Source organism: Vombatus ursinus, unplaced genomic scaffold (genome assembly GCF_900497805.2).
Source record: "Vombatus ursinus unplaced genomic scaffold, bare-nosed wombat genome assembly UNPS02014877.1, whole genome shotgun sequence".
Classification (NCBI taxonomy): domain Eukaryota; kingdom Metazoa; phylum Chordata; class Mammalia; order Diprotodontia; family Vombatidae; genus Vombatus; species Vombatus ursinus.
Window position 1 is genome coordinate 1,055,197 of NW_020954655.1, and position 17,103 is coordinate 1,072,299.

Here is a 17,103-nt window from a genome sequence, read left to right on the forward strand (position 1 = left end):
CATTCATGAAATGTATACTTGTTCATATAAAAATACAAATACTTCTCTCACTCTCACATAGTCTTGTAAAGAAAATGAGTCATAACTGCTCAGAACTCTTCTAATGAAATATTTTTCATTTGAGTGAGTAAAACTAATCTTCTGATATAAACAGGAAAAACTCCATGCCCATCACCTAACTTCATTCCTATTTTAAGGTTCAAACTAGTAACAACAATTATACTTTTCAGTGCTGAATGAAAACAGAATTGATTTTCTAATCCTTAGTCATCATGGGTACACCATTCACTGTAAAAGCCCGTTCAATTTCTTGTTTCCATTTAATTCTGTTGAATGCTGAGGACAGCTTCAGTTCAGTGAATGTCTAGAGATAAAAAAATTTCCCAACATTTTTCTGAGCACATATAAGCAAGACCATGGATAGCCATGCAGGTAGAAAACCATATTTAACCAACATATCTGGCAACAAAACTTCCACAAGAAGCTGCAAATACAAAGTTTTTAGATCAAAGATCTCAGTCTGGAAGAAAGTATCATATATTCTTATAAAGATCAAATCTTTGGGGTAACTTGTTATATAAACAATAAAAGAAATAAATAACCCAGAGTGTGTTCACAAAATCCAATGGATAAAATGTTCTGTGTAATTTATTCACAAAGAGAAAAATAATTTCTCAAATTCATTTTATAGCATAGTTCCATGGAAATAAATGCATACTTAGTTATATTTGCTATAAAACATAAGTGAGAAATAAATTGAAATTATTTGCCACAATATATTAATTTGTCATTTATTGTTAAAAACCTCATGCACTATGTGTCATTGTTCTTAAAGATGTAATAAGATATCCAGCATCCATTATTTCTGAGGCATGATAAATTTTGAGCTTAATTTTTAAAAGGTTAAAAAAACATTTTTTCTAATAAAAAGATTTTATTTCTGTTTTTTAAGTTTAAAAAATTCTAAATATGTTTCACCATTCCAAGAAAGTTCAGCAAAGGAATAAAAAAAATAAAGAAATTAGTCATCTTCTGAATCACTTTCTTCCTTTTTTGGTAGAGAGCACCTGACTGAGGACATCAATTTATCTTCAATCTGTTTCTTAGGGTTTTCCTCTAGATCAGTTCTGATTGCTCCAGATTCAGAAAGTTTCCATTCCAGTTCTGTAAGATTAAAGGGGGGGACAAATTAATTTATTTTCTTCCTGAGGTAGCTCATTCAAATTTCAAAATTCAAATTCAAAAAATTTCCCACAAGGAAACCACAGCTAGCCTAGGCTGAAAGGCACTGTATTTAAAAAAAAAAATCACAACTATGAATAAGGAAAAAATAATACCAATTCAAATCTATATGAAAATAAAAAGATAAAATAAAATTACTTTTCTCTAGGCTCAATAGTTTCTTAGATTGAACAACTTTTCAGGGGCAGAAAAGCAGACAGAAATTCTACACAACAAAAGAATAAGTTTCCTCAATCTTGCTGGCAATCTTTAAATCTAATTCCAGTTAGACAAAACATTATCAAACTTCACATTCTCTTGATTTCAAGTAATTTATTGAACTTAGCATCAAGGGGGAAATAAAAAAAAACTGTCATAAAGATGACTAAATTCCATGATGACCTGCTTGAATCAATACATGCGCCCTGGTTACTAAAAAACTCAATTTAAAAAGTGAAGAAATTGGTTGGTGAAGCTACAGTTACTATTTTTTTTTCCACTCAGATTTATAATTAGATTGAGCTCTACATGTGGTAGTGGGCCTTCCTGAAGCAAAATTAAATGATTTATTTTTCTACTGTAGCGGGAAAAATCCAGGCAGAATCTTTTCTATGTTTCTTGTGTTTCTATACATAAGACTGAAACAAAACAATCTGGATTTTGGTTCAGTTAGCCTTTAAAGTGAATTAATATGGTGAGGCACTAAAGTACTATTAATAAAAATCTGACACTGCATGACTAAACTCATTTTTTAATCTCTATAGAATGCTTTAGTCAAAATTTTCAGTTGTAGGTACCTAGATGATTATGAAAGCTCAAATCAAATCTCTTAGAATAAAATGTCATACCACACAAATCATCATTTAAAATCTGTGATTCTTTACTCATTGATTTTTATGAAAGATTTCATAAAAAAGGCTGCTACAGCTATTAATTTGTGCATAGACGAAAGATCTGCACTGGACTCAATAGTTTTTTGGCAGAACAGATGCCTTGCTACATCATACCTATATTTTAATTAGAAACAGTATTAAAGGTTAACCATGTCTACAAGATCCCAGTGAAGAAATATCATTGGCTAAAATTTAGCAACCCAATTCTACAACATTTGAAATTAAGACCTTAAATACTACCACAATTCCATTCTTCTCCATGCTAAAAACTTAAGAAAACTAAAAAGCCTATGTGGTTTTCAATCTTTATAGTTCTGGTGCTATTAAATAAATGATACAGTCTGTAAAAAGGCAGCCTGCCAAAGTGGATAGAGAGCTGATTTCAAAGCCAGGAAATCTGGGTTCAAAGCCTGCCTCTGACATATACTAGATGTGTGACCTGGAGCAAGTCACTTAAACTTTCAGTATTCTAGACAACTCTCTAAGACTATAAGTTGCAGAGAACAAGCTAACCTGCAGTAGGGGCAGAGGGAGTTCCTACCAAGGTATACTCTGTACCAATGAAATCACAGGTCCAGTCCCTATCTCAGTCATTATATATTCAAAAATATAAATATAATATATTCAGTAAAATTTCATGTATGATTGCTAACATTAAGAGTAACATGTGGCAGGATTTTGTCAGGAATTAGAATGTGACAAAAGTCTAGTCCCTGTCCAGTCTCCCCCCACTTCTCTCTCAACACCCATCCCCAGTTTTTCTCTCTTCCCCAAAAAGTGAGTTTATCATCAATGCAAATGACACCCACACCTATATATCCAGTCCCAGTCTCTCCTGAGTGTCAGTTCCGTAACTAGCTTCCTACTGGACATCTGAAACCGGTCGTCCTATAGGCACATCAAACTCAATACGTCTAAACCAGACCTCATCTTCCCCCACACCCTTCCCCAATCCCTTTCTCAACCTCTCTTGTTTCTATTAAAGGAACCACTATTCTTCTAGTCACTCATCCCACATAGCTTATCAATGACCAAACCTCATTTCTAATTCCATAACCTCTTTCATATATATCCCCTTCTTTCCATTCACACAATCACTATCCTAGCATCAGCACCCATTGCTTCCAGCCTGAACTATTACAATAGTCTAATTACTCTCCTTGCCTTGATCCTCTTCTCGCTCTATCCTATTCTCCAGATAGCCACCAAAGTGATTTTTCTAAAGCAAAGGTCTGAACCATGTCATTTCCCTGATCAAGTAACTCCAGTGCCTTCCTACTGCCTATGGGATCAAATACAAGCCCCTCTCTTTTACAATTAAAGCTAGAGCTAGGTGGCAGTTAGGTGGCAAATGAGCTGTGTGACTCTGAGCAAATCATCTAACTTCTCTCTACCTCAGTTTACTCATTTGTAAAATGGAGTAACTACCTCCCACAGGTGTTAGGAAGATCAATCCACACGAAATAACTTGTTTAACAATACTTTGCAAATCTTAAAGTACTAAAATGCTAACTATTATCACTTACCACTTCACAATCTGGCCTCATCCCACCTTTCCAACCTCATTACACATTATTTTCCTCCATGGACTCTGTGGTCTAACCACACTAATCTCCTCACGGTCCATCTCCCACCTCCATACCTAGAATGCTCACCCTCACTACCTCTGCCTCTTAGAATTCCCTGTTGCCTTCAAAGCTCAGATAGCTCAAGCCCCTCCCCTATATGAGGCATTTCCTAGTTGTCCCAAGATTACACTGCATCTCTTTATGTGTTTCACATATGTATTTATGTGCATGTTATCTTCTCTGATAGAACGTAAGCTCCTTGAAGGCAGGAACAGTTTCCTTTTGTCTCTATAGCTAGGCAATTTTCTAAGACCCTAAGTTGCAGATAAGGTTCAATCTGCAATGGTAGACAATTTCCTCACTTGTAGGTCTAAGCCCTATAGCTAAAATCGAGCCTAGCTCAGCAGGTCCTTAATAAATTCTTGTTGATTATATCTATCACTAAACATTCTTATGTAAACTAACAAAAAAATCAAGGGTTTGATGGTAGCTGATTTTTTAGCAATGTAACCTTTAAAAAAATAACACCACCACCCAAGGTTAATGACTGACCAAAGACAAATAAAATAAATAAACCATTAATGGTAAAGTCTTTTTTCTTTTGATCAATGATCAGAAAGATCATTGATTGCTTCTTGCTTCTCAAAAATTTAAGACAAATGTGAACTGAGCGACACCACTGTATCATAACTGTTGGACCCATAGCCTTGTAGGTTTTACGTGGGATTTCTCTCCTTTCAGATTATAACTACTTACCATCCCTTGTCAGGTTCATGCCACCAAATACTAGAGGACCAATAAACTGGGCCTTGATATCACCCTCAAGATAGACAAATATTGTGGGCAGATTCCTATCGGGATAGTTGGGTATGCAAGTTGTTGAAATAGACTTGATAAATTTCACATCAGGAAACTTTCTTGCAAGTCCACTAAAGTGCTGGTTTATAAGTGTACATAGAGGGATTCTGTAAAATAGAAAATCAACAAAAGAAGCCAATAGTACAATGCGGACAAAGCAAATAAAATATTTTCATTCTCCCAACCCAGTACCTTGAGTTATATACTGGCTAAAGCCAATTTAAAATTATTTTACTTCTCACAATTCAATTTTTTGCTTCTCCTACCATACATTTTCCAGGAAGCAGATTGAATAGATTAATACATAAAAGTAAAAAGAAGTTCTTGCAAATAAAAAAAAATACATACTGAAATAGTAAGCTAGAAAAGCAGAGTTTATACATAAGATCTAATTTTATTTTATCTGATAAATAACATAATTAAGTAACATAATCTTAATGTAAAAGGCACTTATTCCTCTCCTTTTTAAAGGAAACCTGGTAAAACATTCAGAATTAAGAATTAAGGTGGTGGGTAAGCAAACATTTTCTGCTGTTAATATGATTTCGTGATTACTTTTGGAAGAAGTCTATTGGACATGGGATCAGGTAGAATTATAGATGATGGCAGAAACAGTTGAGAATTACTATATCAATTATTATATAAAAATAGTAGGCAACCAAGACATTCACAAGAATGACTAATTAGTTGATTCTTGGATTCTTCTGTATCCCTCAGTTTCTCAACACAAGCAAACAAATTAGGAATCAAACTTTTCAATAAAAGAAAAGTTCTTGATTTTATCCAGTAGGAGAAAAATTGCCAGGTCATAAATATAATAAATGAAATACATGTTTAAATAAGCATGTAGCTCAAAAAGAACTTCATATTTTTCATAACCTAATGGTTCACAGAATTCACATGGTTAGTAAAATAAGAGTGAATAGGTTAGCACTAAAATCTCAAGACTATCAACAAAAAAAAATCTTAGCGAAGCTAGTGATCAATGAAATCTAAAATGCCTACTCAAAATCTCAAAAGCAAAGAAATACTTTAAAGAAAGCATAAGATTGACTTACCCTTGTTTGTAAAGGTGCAAGATTACCCACAAGCCTTTGCCAGCTTTGGTAACTTCTTCAACATAATCTTGCCCTGATATCTCCAAAACTTCCCCAAATTTGTTCTTCAGTTGGGTTGCTTTCCATTCTGCAAGCCTTTGCTGCCTGTAACATAGAAGAGGGAAGACAAAAATGTGAAATTCACCATGCTCAAATATAACTTACTCAAAATCATTTATATATGCTCAGTAAAAAACAAACAAAACACCCCCAATGATTTAAATAATACAAATGCCCACCACTCAAGGTGCCAAGAGTCCACCTTAAATAGGGCAGAGTGCCCACCACTCCACTCGATGAGCAGGCATTTCACAGTGACTAAGATGGGAGACATGACTCTCTCCAAAGTCAAGACCCTCCAGTGGACCCCAGTGTCCCTCTCTACCTCTCCTAGGCCAGAAGGAGAACAACAGCACCTCATCCAGACATAAATCCAGTCTAGCCCTGCCTCAAGCCCAGCTCAATTAACCCAGCCCTCCTGCAACTCTTATCTTGAAGATATGGCTCCAGATTGCCAACTTCTCTTAGCTACTATACTTCACGGGCAATTTAAGGGATTTTATGCACTGGGTAATTTTGACTATACAAAATTTTTACCACTGGTAACTGCTCAACCTGCAGCCTTGAGGTCACATGTGGCCCTTTAGGTCCTCAAGTGCGGCCCTTTGACTGAATCAAAACTTCACAGAACAAATACCCTTAATAAAGGATTTGTTCCGTGAAGTTCAGATTCAGTCAAAGGACCGCACTTGAAGACTAAGAGGGCCACATGGAGCCTCAAGGCCGAAGGTTCCCCACCCCTGATCTAGGTTCTAAAGTGCCAACTTTAGAAGCTAGCCTCCATGTAAGATATAACTCTACTGTATGTATAACAAAGTAATCTTATATTGGAACTGCTTTTGTACATAAATTTTCATTAATCATGTCCAAGGAGTCTGGTTTTATGTGTCTCACAAAAAGAGAACAAAATGTAGAGTAATTTAATTATAATTCTTTCCAAATGTTATCTCACCCAGCAAATTACCTTCTTGAAGGACATATGCTTCATTACTATACAAAAGACCAAATAGTTCCCACAGATCTAACCTGTACATTTCAATGGCACGCTCATCTTCCTCATTAAATTCATCTTCATTTTCTTCTAGTTCTTCCAATGTCATGTCTTCATATGTTTTCACTGAAATGAATCATATTAGCGATAGCTAAAATTATCTGTAGCAAAGAATGGAAAACCAGTGCTACTTTGCAATATGCTTTTATTCTCCCCTTCTTCCTCAAAGCAATGCACTTACTCACTTCTCCCCTAAAAAGCCAAAAGTTACATTAAACGATTCATTTAAACCTGAAAAGACTGAGCAGAGCTGAAATGACTTATTCCCAAAGGCACTGGTGATCCCATCTCACCAAATGCTTGCACAACATCTCCACCGGGACGTGCCACAGACATCCTGAATGTCTAAAAACAGAAATCAAATCCCACCCCACTTCCCTGACCCAAACTTTCCATTTCTGTTGAGGGTCCAATCACCCAGGCTCACAACCTTAAAGGCACCTTTCTTCTCTCAACCTCCACAACCAATCGGTTCCCTCTATCACATCTCCTGCATCTATCCATGCCCTTTCTCCCCTTACACAGATTCTATTAGAGTTCAGGTCAAGACCTAGTTACATTTGGCCTGGACTACTGCAAAAGCTTTCTACCTGGTCTCCATGTCTCAGCTTCTCCCTTCTATAACATGTCCTCCATCTAGCTGCCAAATTGATATTCCTAAAACACAGACATGACCATGCTATTCCTCACCCCAAGAATCTTCAACAGCTGCCTACTTAAATAATCTGTGGTTTTTACACTCTTGTCATTTAGGGATATATACCTCATCGCCCACCCACACCCATCTTTATTGAAAGAGCCTTCCCTTCTAACAAAGAAAAACAGTTAAGCAAAACCAATTTTTGTGACCCTATCAGACAGGATAAGTCACATTCCACATCCATCCATTCATCCACCTACCCACCTCTCCACAGAAAGGAAAGAAGTACTTTTTCATCTTTTTTCTGGGGCCATGATAGGTAATTATGATTGTTCACCATTAAACTCTTTAACAGCTCCCTATAGCTTGTAGAATAAAAACCAAATCCTTAGTCTGACATTCAAACCACTCTATTATGCACTCTTCTAAACACATTTCATCTTACTACCCTACCACTCATGTACTCCGTTCAGGTCAAACTGGTCTGCTAGATGTTCTTCATACACGAGTTCTATCTGATCTCCTGCTTCTATGCCTTTGAATAAGCCCCCCACATCAAGAATGCATTCCTTCTTTAATTACATGTGATACAATCCCTATCTTCCATCAAATACAGCTCAGGTTCCTTCTCTGACACCAGGACCTCCCTGATCCCTCCAGTTATGAGAACAGTCTTCCTCCTGAAATTACTTTGTATTTACTTACTTGTGTAGATGTTTGCTTTTCAATCCCCAGTGCCTTACCCTGTGCCTTGAACATAAGAAATGCTCTATAAATGTTTGGTGAATTAGATTTAATAAAGGAAGACATTAGTAAGGAGTACCCAGAATGAAATTTAGTCTTCCTGATTCAATTTTTTAAAAATCTAGGAATAAGGGATCTCAAATTTCAAAGTTACAGATCTATAAGTAAACTAAGAAATTATCTAGTGATTTACACAAGAATGGGCAACCAATTTTTAAAAACACAGTTATCTTAAAAGAGAAAGCATGAATGGTCAGAAGGTTGGACTTAGGTTTCATTCTTGACTGTGATACTTAACTAGCTTTGTGACTCCATTCATGTCACTTATCTTTCTGGGCTTTAACCGACTGATCAATCAATCAAATGGCTGATAAATATAACAAGCAAATGCATTAGAAGTTCTTCCACCAAAAAATGCCAATGAAAAACTAACCAAAAGCAAACAAAATTAAGATTGACCGGTTTTTTTTTTTTAATCACCATCTAAAATCATAAGCTCCATCCACATGTTCATCTGCATAAGGAGCCAGAGAATCAAAGATGTGAGGGAGAAAGGGGATGTGGAAATGCACCATTGGTGGAATGCCAAAGTGGTCCAGCCATTCTGGAAAGCAATTTGAAACTGTGCTCAAAAAGTCACTAAATGGTACATTCTTAGGCTCAGCACTATTTCTGTAATAATATCTAGCATTTATATAGCTCACTAAGATTTGCAAAGAATTTTACAAACATTATCTAATTTTATCCTTAAAATAACCCTGGGAAGCAGGTGATACTATCTGTATTTTATAGATGAGGAAACTGAGGCAGGCAGAAGTTAAATGACTTGCCTAGGATCACACAGCTAGTTAATGTCTGACACTGCATTTGAACACAGGTCTTCCTGACCCCAAAGCAGCATTCTATCCACTGCTCTTTTCACCTGGCTACCTACCACTACCAGGCCTATCCCCAAAAGGGGACCTTTTGTTATAGCAAAACCTGGAAACAAAATAGGTACCCAACAACCAGGAAATGGCTTACAAATCATACAATATTAACATAATGGAATATTACTAAACTGTAAGAAATGACAAAAGGGATGGAGTCAGAGAAAACAGGGGAGACTTGTGTGAAATGATAAAGAGAGAAATGAGCAGAAACAGAAGAATAATGTATACAACGATTACAACATTGTAAAGAAAAACAACTTTGAAAAACCCAAGAATTCTGATCAATGATCAACCATGATTCCAGAGAAGCGATGACACCCACCTCCTGAAAGAACAGTAATGGACTAAAGATGCAGAATGAGACATACATTTCTGTACATGGCCAAAAATTGATTTGCTTTCTTGACTGTGGCTTATCGGTATGAGGAAGGGTTTTTGTTGCTGTTCTTTAATTGGAAGCACTGGGTTAGTGATAGTGAGGTCAATACATAAAATAAAATACAGAAGAATGTCACTGATTTTTTTTTTAAGGGCACAGAAAAAAAGGAAGTTCAGAAGGAGACAGGCAAGCAGGGCAATTTACAAGGACAACTTACTACAGACTTTAAAAATACACAAGTCATCCACCATAAGAGTCCATGGTTCCATGTAGAATCTTTTTTCTGTCTTTCTTGGTATACAGTAATGTTTTCAAGTTCACAATAATATTTTTTTTTAACGTAAGGAACATTAGAGATCATTTGATGCAACCAAGTCCCATCCCCACAAGTTTACAAATGAGCAACCCAAGGCCCAGAGAGGTCAGTATGAACTATTTATGACCATGGAGCCGGTTTGAGGCAGAATCAGTACTAGAACCAAAGCCTCACAACTGTTTTAATCTAAGACTCTTTCCACCGTAAAAATGCTTGAATTAAAAAAAAAGAAATTGAAGTCCACCCACCTGGATAAAGAACAGTCAAGGAAATGAATTGAACTCACCTACTGATTGCTGAAGGATGTGCTTCTCTCCTTCTTCTTCTTCCCTCTTCTTTTCCAGATCTTTCAAACTTTCCTTTGGGGGCAATATACCCTTCTTGCGTAGGATGTCATTCCACTCGGTGTCTGCATTGGGGTCCTAAAACAGTAAGATCAAAGACGACTTTAGGGACATCAAAGTCAACAAAAGCCCAGAGTGGTGATTCTCAAAGTAGGGAGCAGAAGGCAGAAATGGCTTACAAGAGGGGATGGTAGACTGACACCTGATTCTTCTTGGTTAAGCCTTAATTCTACTCCCCACATTCCTGGGCAAGTCTGTAATGCTTCTTAGAGCTATCTCCCACCTGTCTGTCTGTCTGTCTATCTATCTATCTGCTCCCAATCCTTCTCTTCTTGTCTTGATATTATTCTCTCTTCCCCTCTCCTAATATCTCCTAACATTTACTTGGTAAATGGTAGACAGTCATGGTTGACAGAGTGTGGTTTAGTCTGCAGAAGAATCACTTCATGGTTCTCTAACTCAAATCTGGTCTTCGGCTTAAGATTAAAGAATTAAAATTTTAATTCAAGCGTATGTACATATTACGTGCAAAACACGGAAGCCTAGAAATGAGAGTAAAGATGTACCAGCAGTTGGAAAATCTAGGTTTTAAAGAAATCCCCAATTCTGAGAAGCAAACAGGAGTGATTCTCTCTGGAAGAGGACGGTCTCATGTCAAGGTATGTCAATGAGGCCCTAGGAATTAGGAATTTTAAGTACTCATTAAATAATACCTCTTTTCCCATAAAAACCCAAAGTTGGTACTCAAAAATTTAGACAGATGCCCACAGTGGTCTCAAGATAGAAAAAGTCTGAGGTGATCAGCAAAGGGCTATTCACATTTGTTTATTTAATCAAATTCACATTTGTTTATTTAATCAGTCGACTAGCATTTATTAAGTATAAACTCTGTGCTAAGCACTGTTAGGTGCTAGGGATAAGGAAACAAAGATCCTACAAGATACTGTGAATATAAAAACATGATGGAACATATGAATAAATGAGTATATACAAAATAAATACTAAGTAATTCCTTAAGGGGAAGGCATTTGGAGGTCACCGGGGATGGTTGGGAACACTCTAAAACAGACAGCACTTGAGCTGAGTTTTGAAGGAAAGTAGGAATTCTAAGAAGCTAAGGTGAATGGGGAACACATTCCAGTCTTGGGGCACAGACCAGGAAAAGGCACAGAGACAATTGATACAATGTTGTGTATGAGAAACAGAAAGAAAGCCAGTTCAGCTGGACCACAGAGTATAGTAAGAGGAACTATGTATAAAAGACTACAAAAGTAAGCTGGAAGGGCTTTAAATGCCAAGTTTGTGAAGGACTACAAATACCAAACAGAAATTTATTTCTGACCCTAAAAGAAGGCCACAGTTTATTGTATAGGGGAATGACACGTTCAGATCTGTGCTTCAGGAATATCACTTGGGCACCTGGCAGCTAGGTGGCACAGTGGACGGAGCACTGGGCGTGGAGTCAGAAGACTCATCTTCATGAGTTCAAATCCCACCTCAGACACTTAATAGCTATGTGACCCTGGGCAAGTCACTTATCCCTGTTTGCCTCAGTTTCCTCACTTGTAAAATAAACTAGAGAAGGAAATGGCGAACCACTCCAGTATCTCTGACAAGAAAACCTAAAATGCAGTCATGAAATAACATGAAACAACAGACTTGAGTCTCCTGAATCCTAGTTCAACATTACCAACAGCCTGCTGGACATCTCCACCTGGATGCCTCATAGAGAATTCAAACCAGAAAAGTAGCTCACTCCCTACCACTCTCCCAACTATACACTAGTCCTCCAGACTTCTCCATTTCTGTTAAGGGTACCACCTTACTTCCAAAGCCCAGATTCACAGCCTTGGAGTCATCCTTTACTTTTCTCTCTTCCTCACCCCCCCCCACATCCAATCACTGACAAGTTTCATTCCTATCTCAACAATTTCACACACACACATATGTCTTTCTCTTAACTCACACAGCATCTACCCTAGTTCAGTACATCATCACATCTGGCCCAAACTATAGTTTCCTAATTGGTCTGTCACTCTACCTTCCCTCCAAGTTATCTCCTACAGGGAATTAAATTTATATTTCTAAAACAGAGTCTATTATGATACCCCATGCCCCACACACTCAAAAAAAAAAAAAACTCCTATGACTGCTGAGATAAAATACAAACTCCTCAACCTGAAATTTAAGCTCTCCACAATCAAATTTCCACCTACTTTTTTCCACTCTCAAGTCCTTTCCACTTCAGTCAAAATGGCCTGCTAGCTATTCCCATGCCCATCTCTGGGCCATATGGAATGTCCTCCTTTTTCATGTCATCTCTTAGAATCCAGATTGCTTCGAAGCACAGCTCAGGAGCCATTTCTTACAAGAAGCCTTTCATGACGACCCCAGTTATTGGCAGTCTTCCCCTCTTCCTACTTTGTATTTGTTTGAGTAATATCCTTAAGAACACAAATTGTTTGACTTTTTTTTTCTATCTACAGTCTTAGAGCAGTGGGACATAGTGGGCTCTTAAATGCTTGTTGATTAAATATACATTATGTATCCCCTCCAGTTCCTAGAACAGTAACACTCGCATAGTTAGTGTTTAACAAATGTGAATCCTCCAACAACAATAAAACAACAACAACAAACCCAGAGATACATCAAGTTATGAGCATGCTCACTGTTTCTTAACTTTAAGTTAAACTTTGAAACTAGAAAAGTTTGGCCTCATACACTAACTTCGGTTAATAAACTGCAAGAAAATTTGGATCCTATGGAAAGACCCCAAGACCTATGGTTAGAAGACATAGGTTCAAAACCTATTTCTGTCATTTTTCTCTGTGTCCTTGTGCAAAATCACTTAACCTCTGTAAGTATCATTTTGGTCCTCCGCAAAAAAAAAAGATGGACTAGATGCCCTCTAAAGAAATGCCTTCTAGCTCTAAATATATAAGACAGGGACAGGATCTAGATGTGTGATTTCATGAATATTAGTAACTTCCAGATGAGTAAACTCCTTCTACCCTGGCACATTAGTATATTTTTCAAATTTTTTTTTAAGAGTTGCCAGGCGGAAGTGTATAGAGCACTGACCCTGAAGTCAGGAGGACCTGAGTTCAAATTCGGCTTCAGACCAAACACTTGACACGTACTAGCTGTGTGACCTGGGGCAAGTCACTTAATCCTGATTGCCTCACCAAAAAAAAAAAAAAGTTGCCAGGTGGGGCAGCTAGGTGGTACAGTGGATAGACACCAGCCCTGGAGTCAGGAGGACCTGAGTTCAAATGTGGCCAGCTTACAAATGTGGTAAGCTTACAGCTTACCAGCTGAGTGACCCTGGGCAAGTTACTTAACTCGGTCTCACCAAAAAAAAAAAAAAAAAAAAGTTGCCAGAATGAGAGATCTGTCAGTGTCAGAGATGGAACTTGAACTCAAGTCTTTCTGGCACTGAGAATAGCTCTCTGTGCATGCTACCCTGTCATGATTCAAAATGATCCAATATAATCAATATAGTATTTTTTCCCCAAATACACAGAACAATACCTGAGATAACCTGACCAGCAGCTAGGTGGTGCAACAGAGCTGGCCTCAGCCAGTAGTAAGATACTGGGCAAGTCACTTAACCACTGCCTGCCTCAATTTCCTTATCTGTAAAACGGAGATAATAAAACCTACCTCCCAGTGTTGCTATAAGGATAAAATGAGATATATGTAAAATGCTTTGAAAACCTTAAGGCTTCTTTCAAAGTGTAGCTCAGGGTCTATTTCTTCCAGAGACCTTTCCTGATGGCCTCAGTTATTGCCATTCTCCGTTTTATTACTTTGTATTTACTTGCTTGAGTAATCTCCACGAGAACAGAGGTTGTTTGCAAGGGTTTGCAAAGGTACCTTCAAGCTTTGAAATTAGTTCAAATGCCAGCTGCTATTATTATTACTAATATTATTATCATAAATTGCTCTTTATTGTTTCCAAATTTCAATTTGCTTGGAGTCAACAGCATTACACAGTTTCTCCAAATGGGGCACAGATAATAAAATTCATGACATTTAAGGCAAAGGGTTTAGGGTAGGGGTGGGGAACCTGGGCGGCTGGCCGACATGTGGCCTTCTAGGTCCTTGAGTGCTGCCTTTTGACTGAGTTCAAGTTTTGCAGAACAAATCCTTTTATTAAGGGGATCTGTTCTGTGAAGTTTGGATTCAGTCAATTCAGTCCACACTTGAGGACTTAGAGGGCCACATGTGGCTCCAAAGCTGCAGGTTCCCCACCCCTGGTTTTAGGGCAAAAGTTTTTCAACCCAAATGACCATCTGGTTCTGTGATTTCAATCCTCTAAGTGAGAAAATTACTTCCACTAATTCTGGTCAGCACCTTCTCCACAAATTAAAAGTTTCAGATAATGGTTTTTTCACTTTTTGTATGTCATGGGCCCTTTAAACAAATGGTACCTTCTCAGAATAATATTTTAAAATACAATAAAAGTCATAGGGATACAAATGAAATCAATTCTTTTGAAATAAAATGTTAAATAAAATTAATAGGATTTCAAATACCGAAATGGTCATCCAATTTTTTTTTTTTTTTTTTTTTTTTTACTTCTTGGACCCCAAGTGGAGAACCAGTCTTAGAGGTAAATGACCTGGCCAGGATCACATATTCACAGAAAGGATTTGAACCCATTTTTTTTTTTTTTCAAACCATCGTTGCTTTCCTGATCCCAAATGAATAATAGCTAGCAAGCACTTCTGTAGTGCTTTAATGTTTAGCTTTACAATTATCCCCATCTTAGTTTTACATGTAATTGAGGAAAAAAATTTAAAAAAAAAAAATCTAAAAAAAAATCCCCATTTTACAGATGGAGAACCTGAGGCAGCGGTCAAGCGACTTACCCAGGGTCTCACATGGAATAAGAGTTTGAACTCGCGTATTCCTGACTCTGGGGCTAGCGGTCTACGCAATGCGCCACCCAGCCACCTGTAGGATGCCGCAAATACTAACAATGATAATAACAACGTTAAAACCAGAGTTGCCAGCGCTGTACGCTTTACTGGAGCACCAGAAGGAGCAGCAGCAGCACACCCCTCCACTGCGCATGCGCCACGCCCCGCATCGGTCTCCAGGCCGGCCCCACAGCCGCGTGCCCCGCAGGCCATCCGGGTCAAACCTCTGCCGCGGGACAGCCTGGGGTCGCTTCCCTTCCTGCTTCTCTTCCTCCCTCCCTCCCCTCACCTGCATCTTGTCGCCAAAGCTCTCAGGCCAGAAGACTGCTCCTCAAACCCAGTTTGCCTTCAGCCCTCAGTTGTGACCGCGCAGGCGCAAGGCCACCGCAGCCCAGCCCAGCCCAACTCATCCCGGTTACCACCACGCCCCCAGCAGCTGCCCTCCCTAAACCAGCCACCGATATCAAGACAGCCTCGGTTTGCCCCTTAAATGAAGCGTCTAGCGGGCATGCGCACAGCGCGCTGGCGAGGTTTTTTTCTTTTTTTTTTTAGGTCATGCGCAGAACACCCTGTAAGCCGTCAGTATTTGGGTCATGCGCAGAATTGCGGGAGGGCGTGATGTCGTATTTAGGTTATGCGCACAACGCCCGGGCTCTGGCTTAGACCTCGCGAGTTGGTGTCTTGCGTTTCCAGCTGTTGCCCCGCCCACAACCTGCGGGATTTCCTTATAAGGGCTGAATAGCCCCACCGAAGAGCCCTGTGGTCACCTGAGTAGGCGGCGAGTTACCAATGCTCATTTCCATCCTCACCCATCAAGTTGTGTGCAGTGTCCGGGTAGGGAGGAAAACAAATCCAATTCTTAGTGGATTTAAGGATAATAATCAAGATCCCTAAGAATCGCGCCATTACTTTGAAGCTCCAGCAGGGGGTACTGTGTATGCGCTTTTCTCCACTAAATTGTAAACTCCTTGAGGACAGCTACGCTTTCATTCAAACTTTTGTATCTGCTCTAGTTTTCAGCTCAGTGCTCTGCACCCAGTAGGGTGCTCAATAAATCTTTGTTAAATGAATGAAGCAAAGTGCCCTGGTGGGAAAAGCACTGGATTTGGAGTTAAGAGATAAGCATTCAAATACAGACCTTTTATCTATGACTATTCCTTTGCTTTCTTGATGCTTGCGGTATTCCCGTGTGTAAAATGAAGGAGTTGTCCAAAATTATTTCTAGGATCTTTGCTAGCTTTAAATCCTCTAAATGCGCTAGGTACTCAAAGGTTCCCGCATTTGTTCAAGAAACATTTGCAGAGGTGCTACTAATTGCTATGGATGCAAAGATGAAAATGATAGTCCACCCCCAGTCTTTAACTTTCTGGTTGCAGATAAGGATAATGCAAGGTCCTTTGTAATGGGGTATGCACTTGGGTGTTCAGAGAAGGCCTACCCTAATTTTTCAATAAAATAGGGGAAAATTAGAGGGAAAGGTGGCCATTTGATACTGGTAAAGAATAAAGTACAAATAGAAAGATAATACCATTACCCACTTTCTATTATTCGGTAGGGTCAGTAGTTGTCATAGTGTTTCATTTATATGGTGTTTTAAGATTTGTAAAGCTAGGCGCTATTATTATTCTCCGTTTCACAGAAGAAGAAATTGAGAAAGTTTAAGTCAGTTTAAACCCTTGCCCAGGGCCACACAATAAGTTTCTGAAGCAGGATTTGAATGCAAGTACTTCTGACTCCAGCATTCTATTCGCTGCACCAACCCAGCTGCCCAATATTTTGAGGGCTTTTTCCATTCTCTCCCATGGAGATCTTTTTTGTGACTAGCTGGTTTAGTGGGAAAAAAAAAAAACAAAATCAAGGGAAAGGACTCAGTACTTTCAGTAGAAATAAAAGATAAAAAGGAAATTGTTTCTGCCTTTAAGTAACTGGCATTTTACGGGGGGGGGGGGATTACAATATTCAAAGTATATTCATATCCAAGGATTTGTGATATCATTAATTTAACAATACAATTTGCTGCCCACCCGTTTCTGCCATCTTGTTCATCTCTTGTCCTCTTCTCCACAAGTGCCCCC

General features: G+C 38.5%; 1 protein-coding gene across 1 annotated transcript; it reads right to left on the bottom strand.

The window, feature by feature from the left end:
- Nucleotides 1-763: 763 nt before the first annotated feature.
- Nucleotides 764-15,503, bottom strand: PDCL3 (phosducin like 3). The gene is made up of 6 exons (XM_027842574.1): nt 15,318-15,503; nt 10,046-10,181; nt 6,724-6,814; nt 5,599-5,742; nt 4,439-4,647; nt 764-1,164 (listed from the first exon to the last, which is right to left on the bottom strand). The coding sequence occupies exons 1-6, from the start codon at nt 15,321-15,323 to the stop codon at nt 1,022-1,024; spliced, it is 729 nt and encodes a 242-aa protein (XP_027698375.1). The 5' UTR covers nt 15,324-15,503; the 3' UTR covers nt 764-1,021.
- Nucleotides 15,504-17,103: the final 1,600 nt, after the last annotated feature.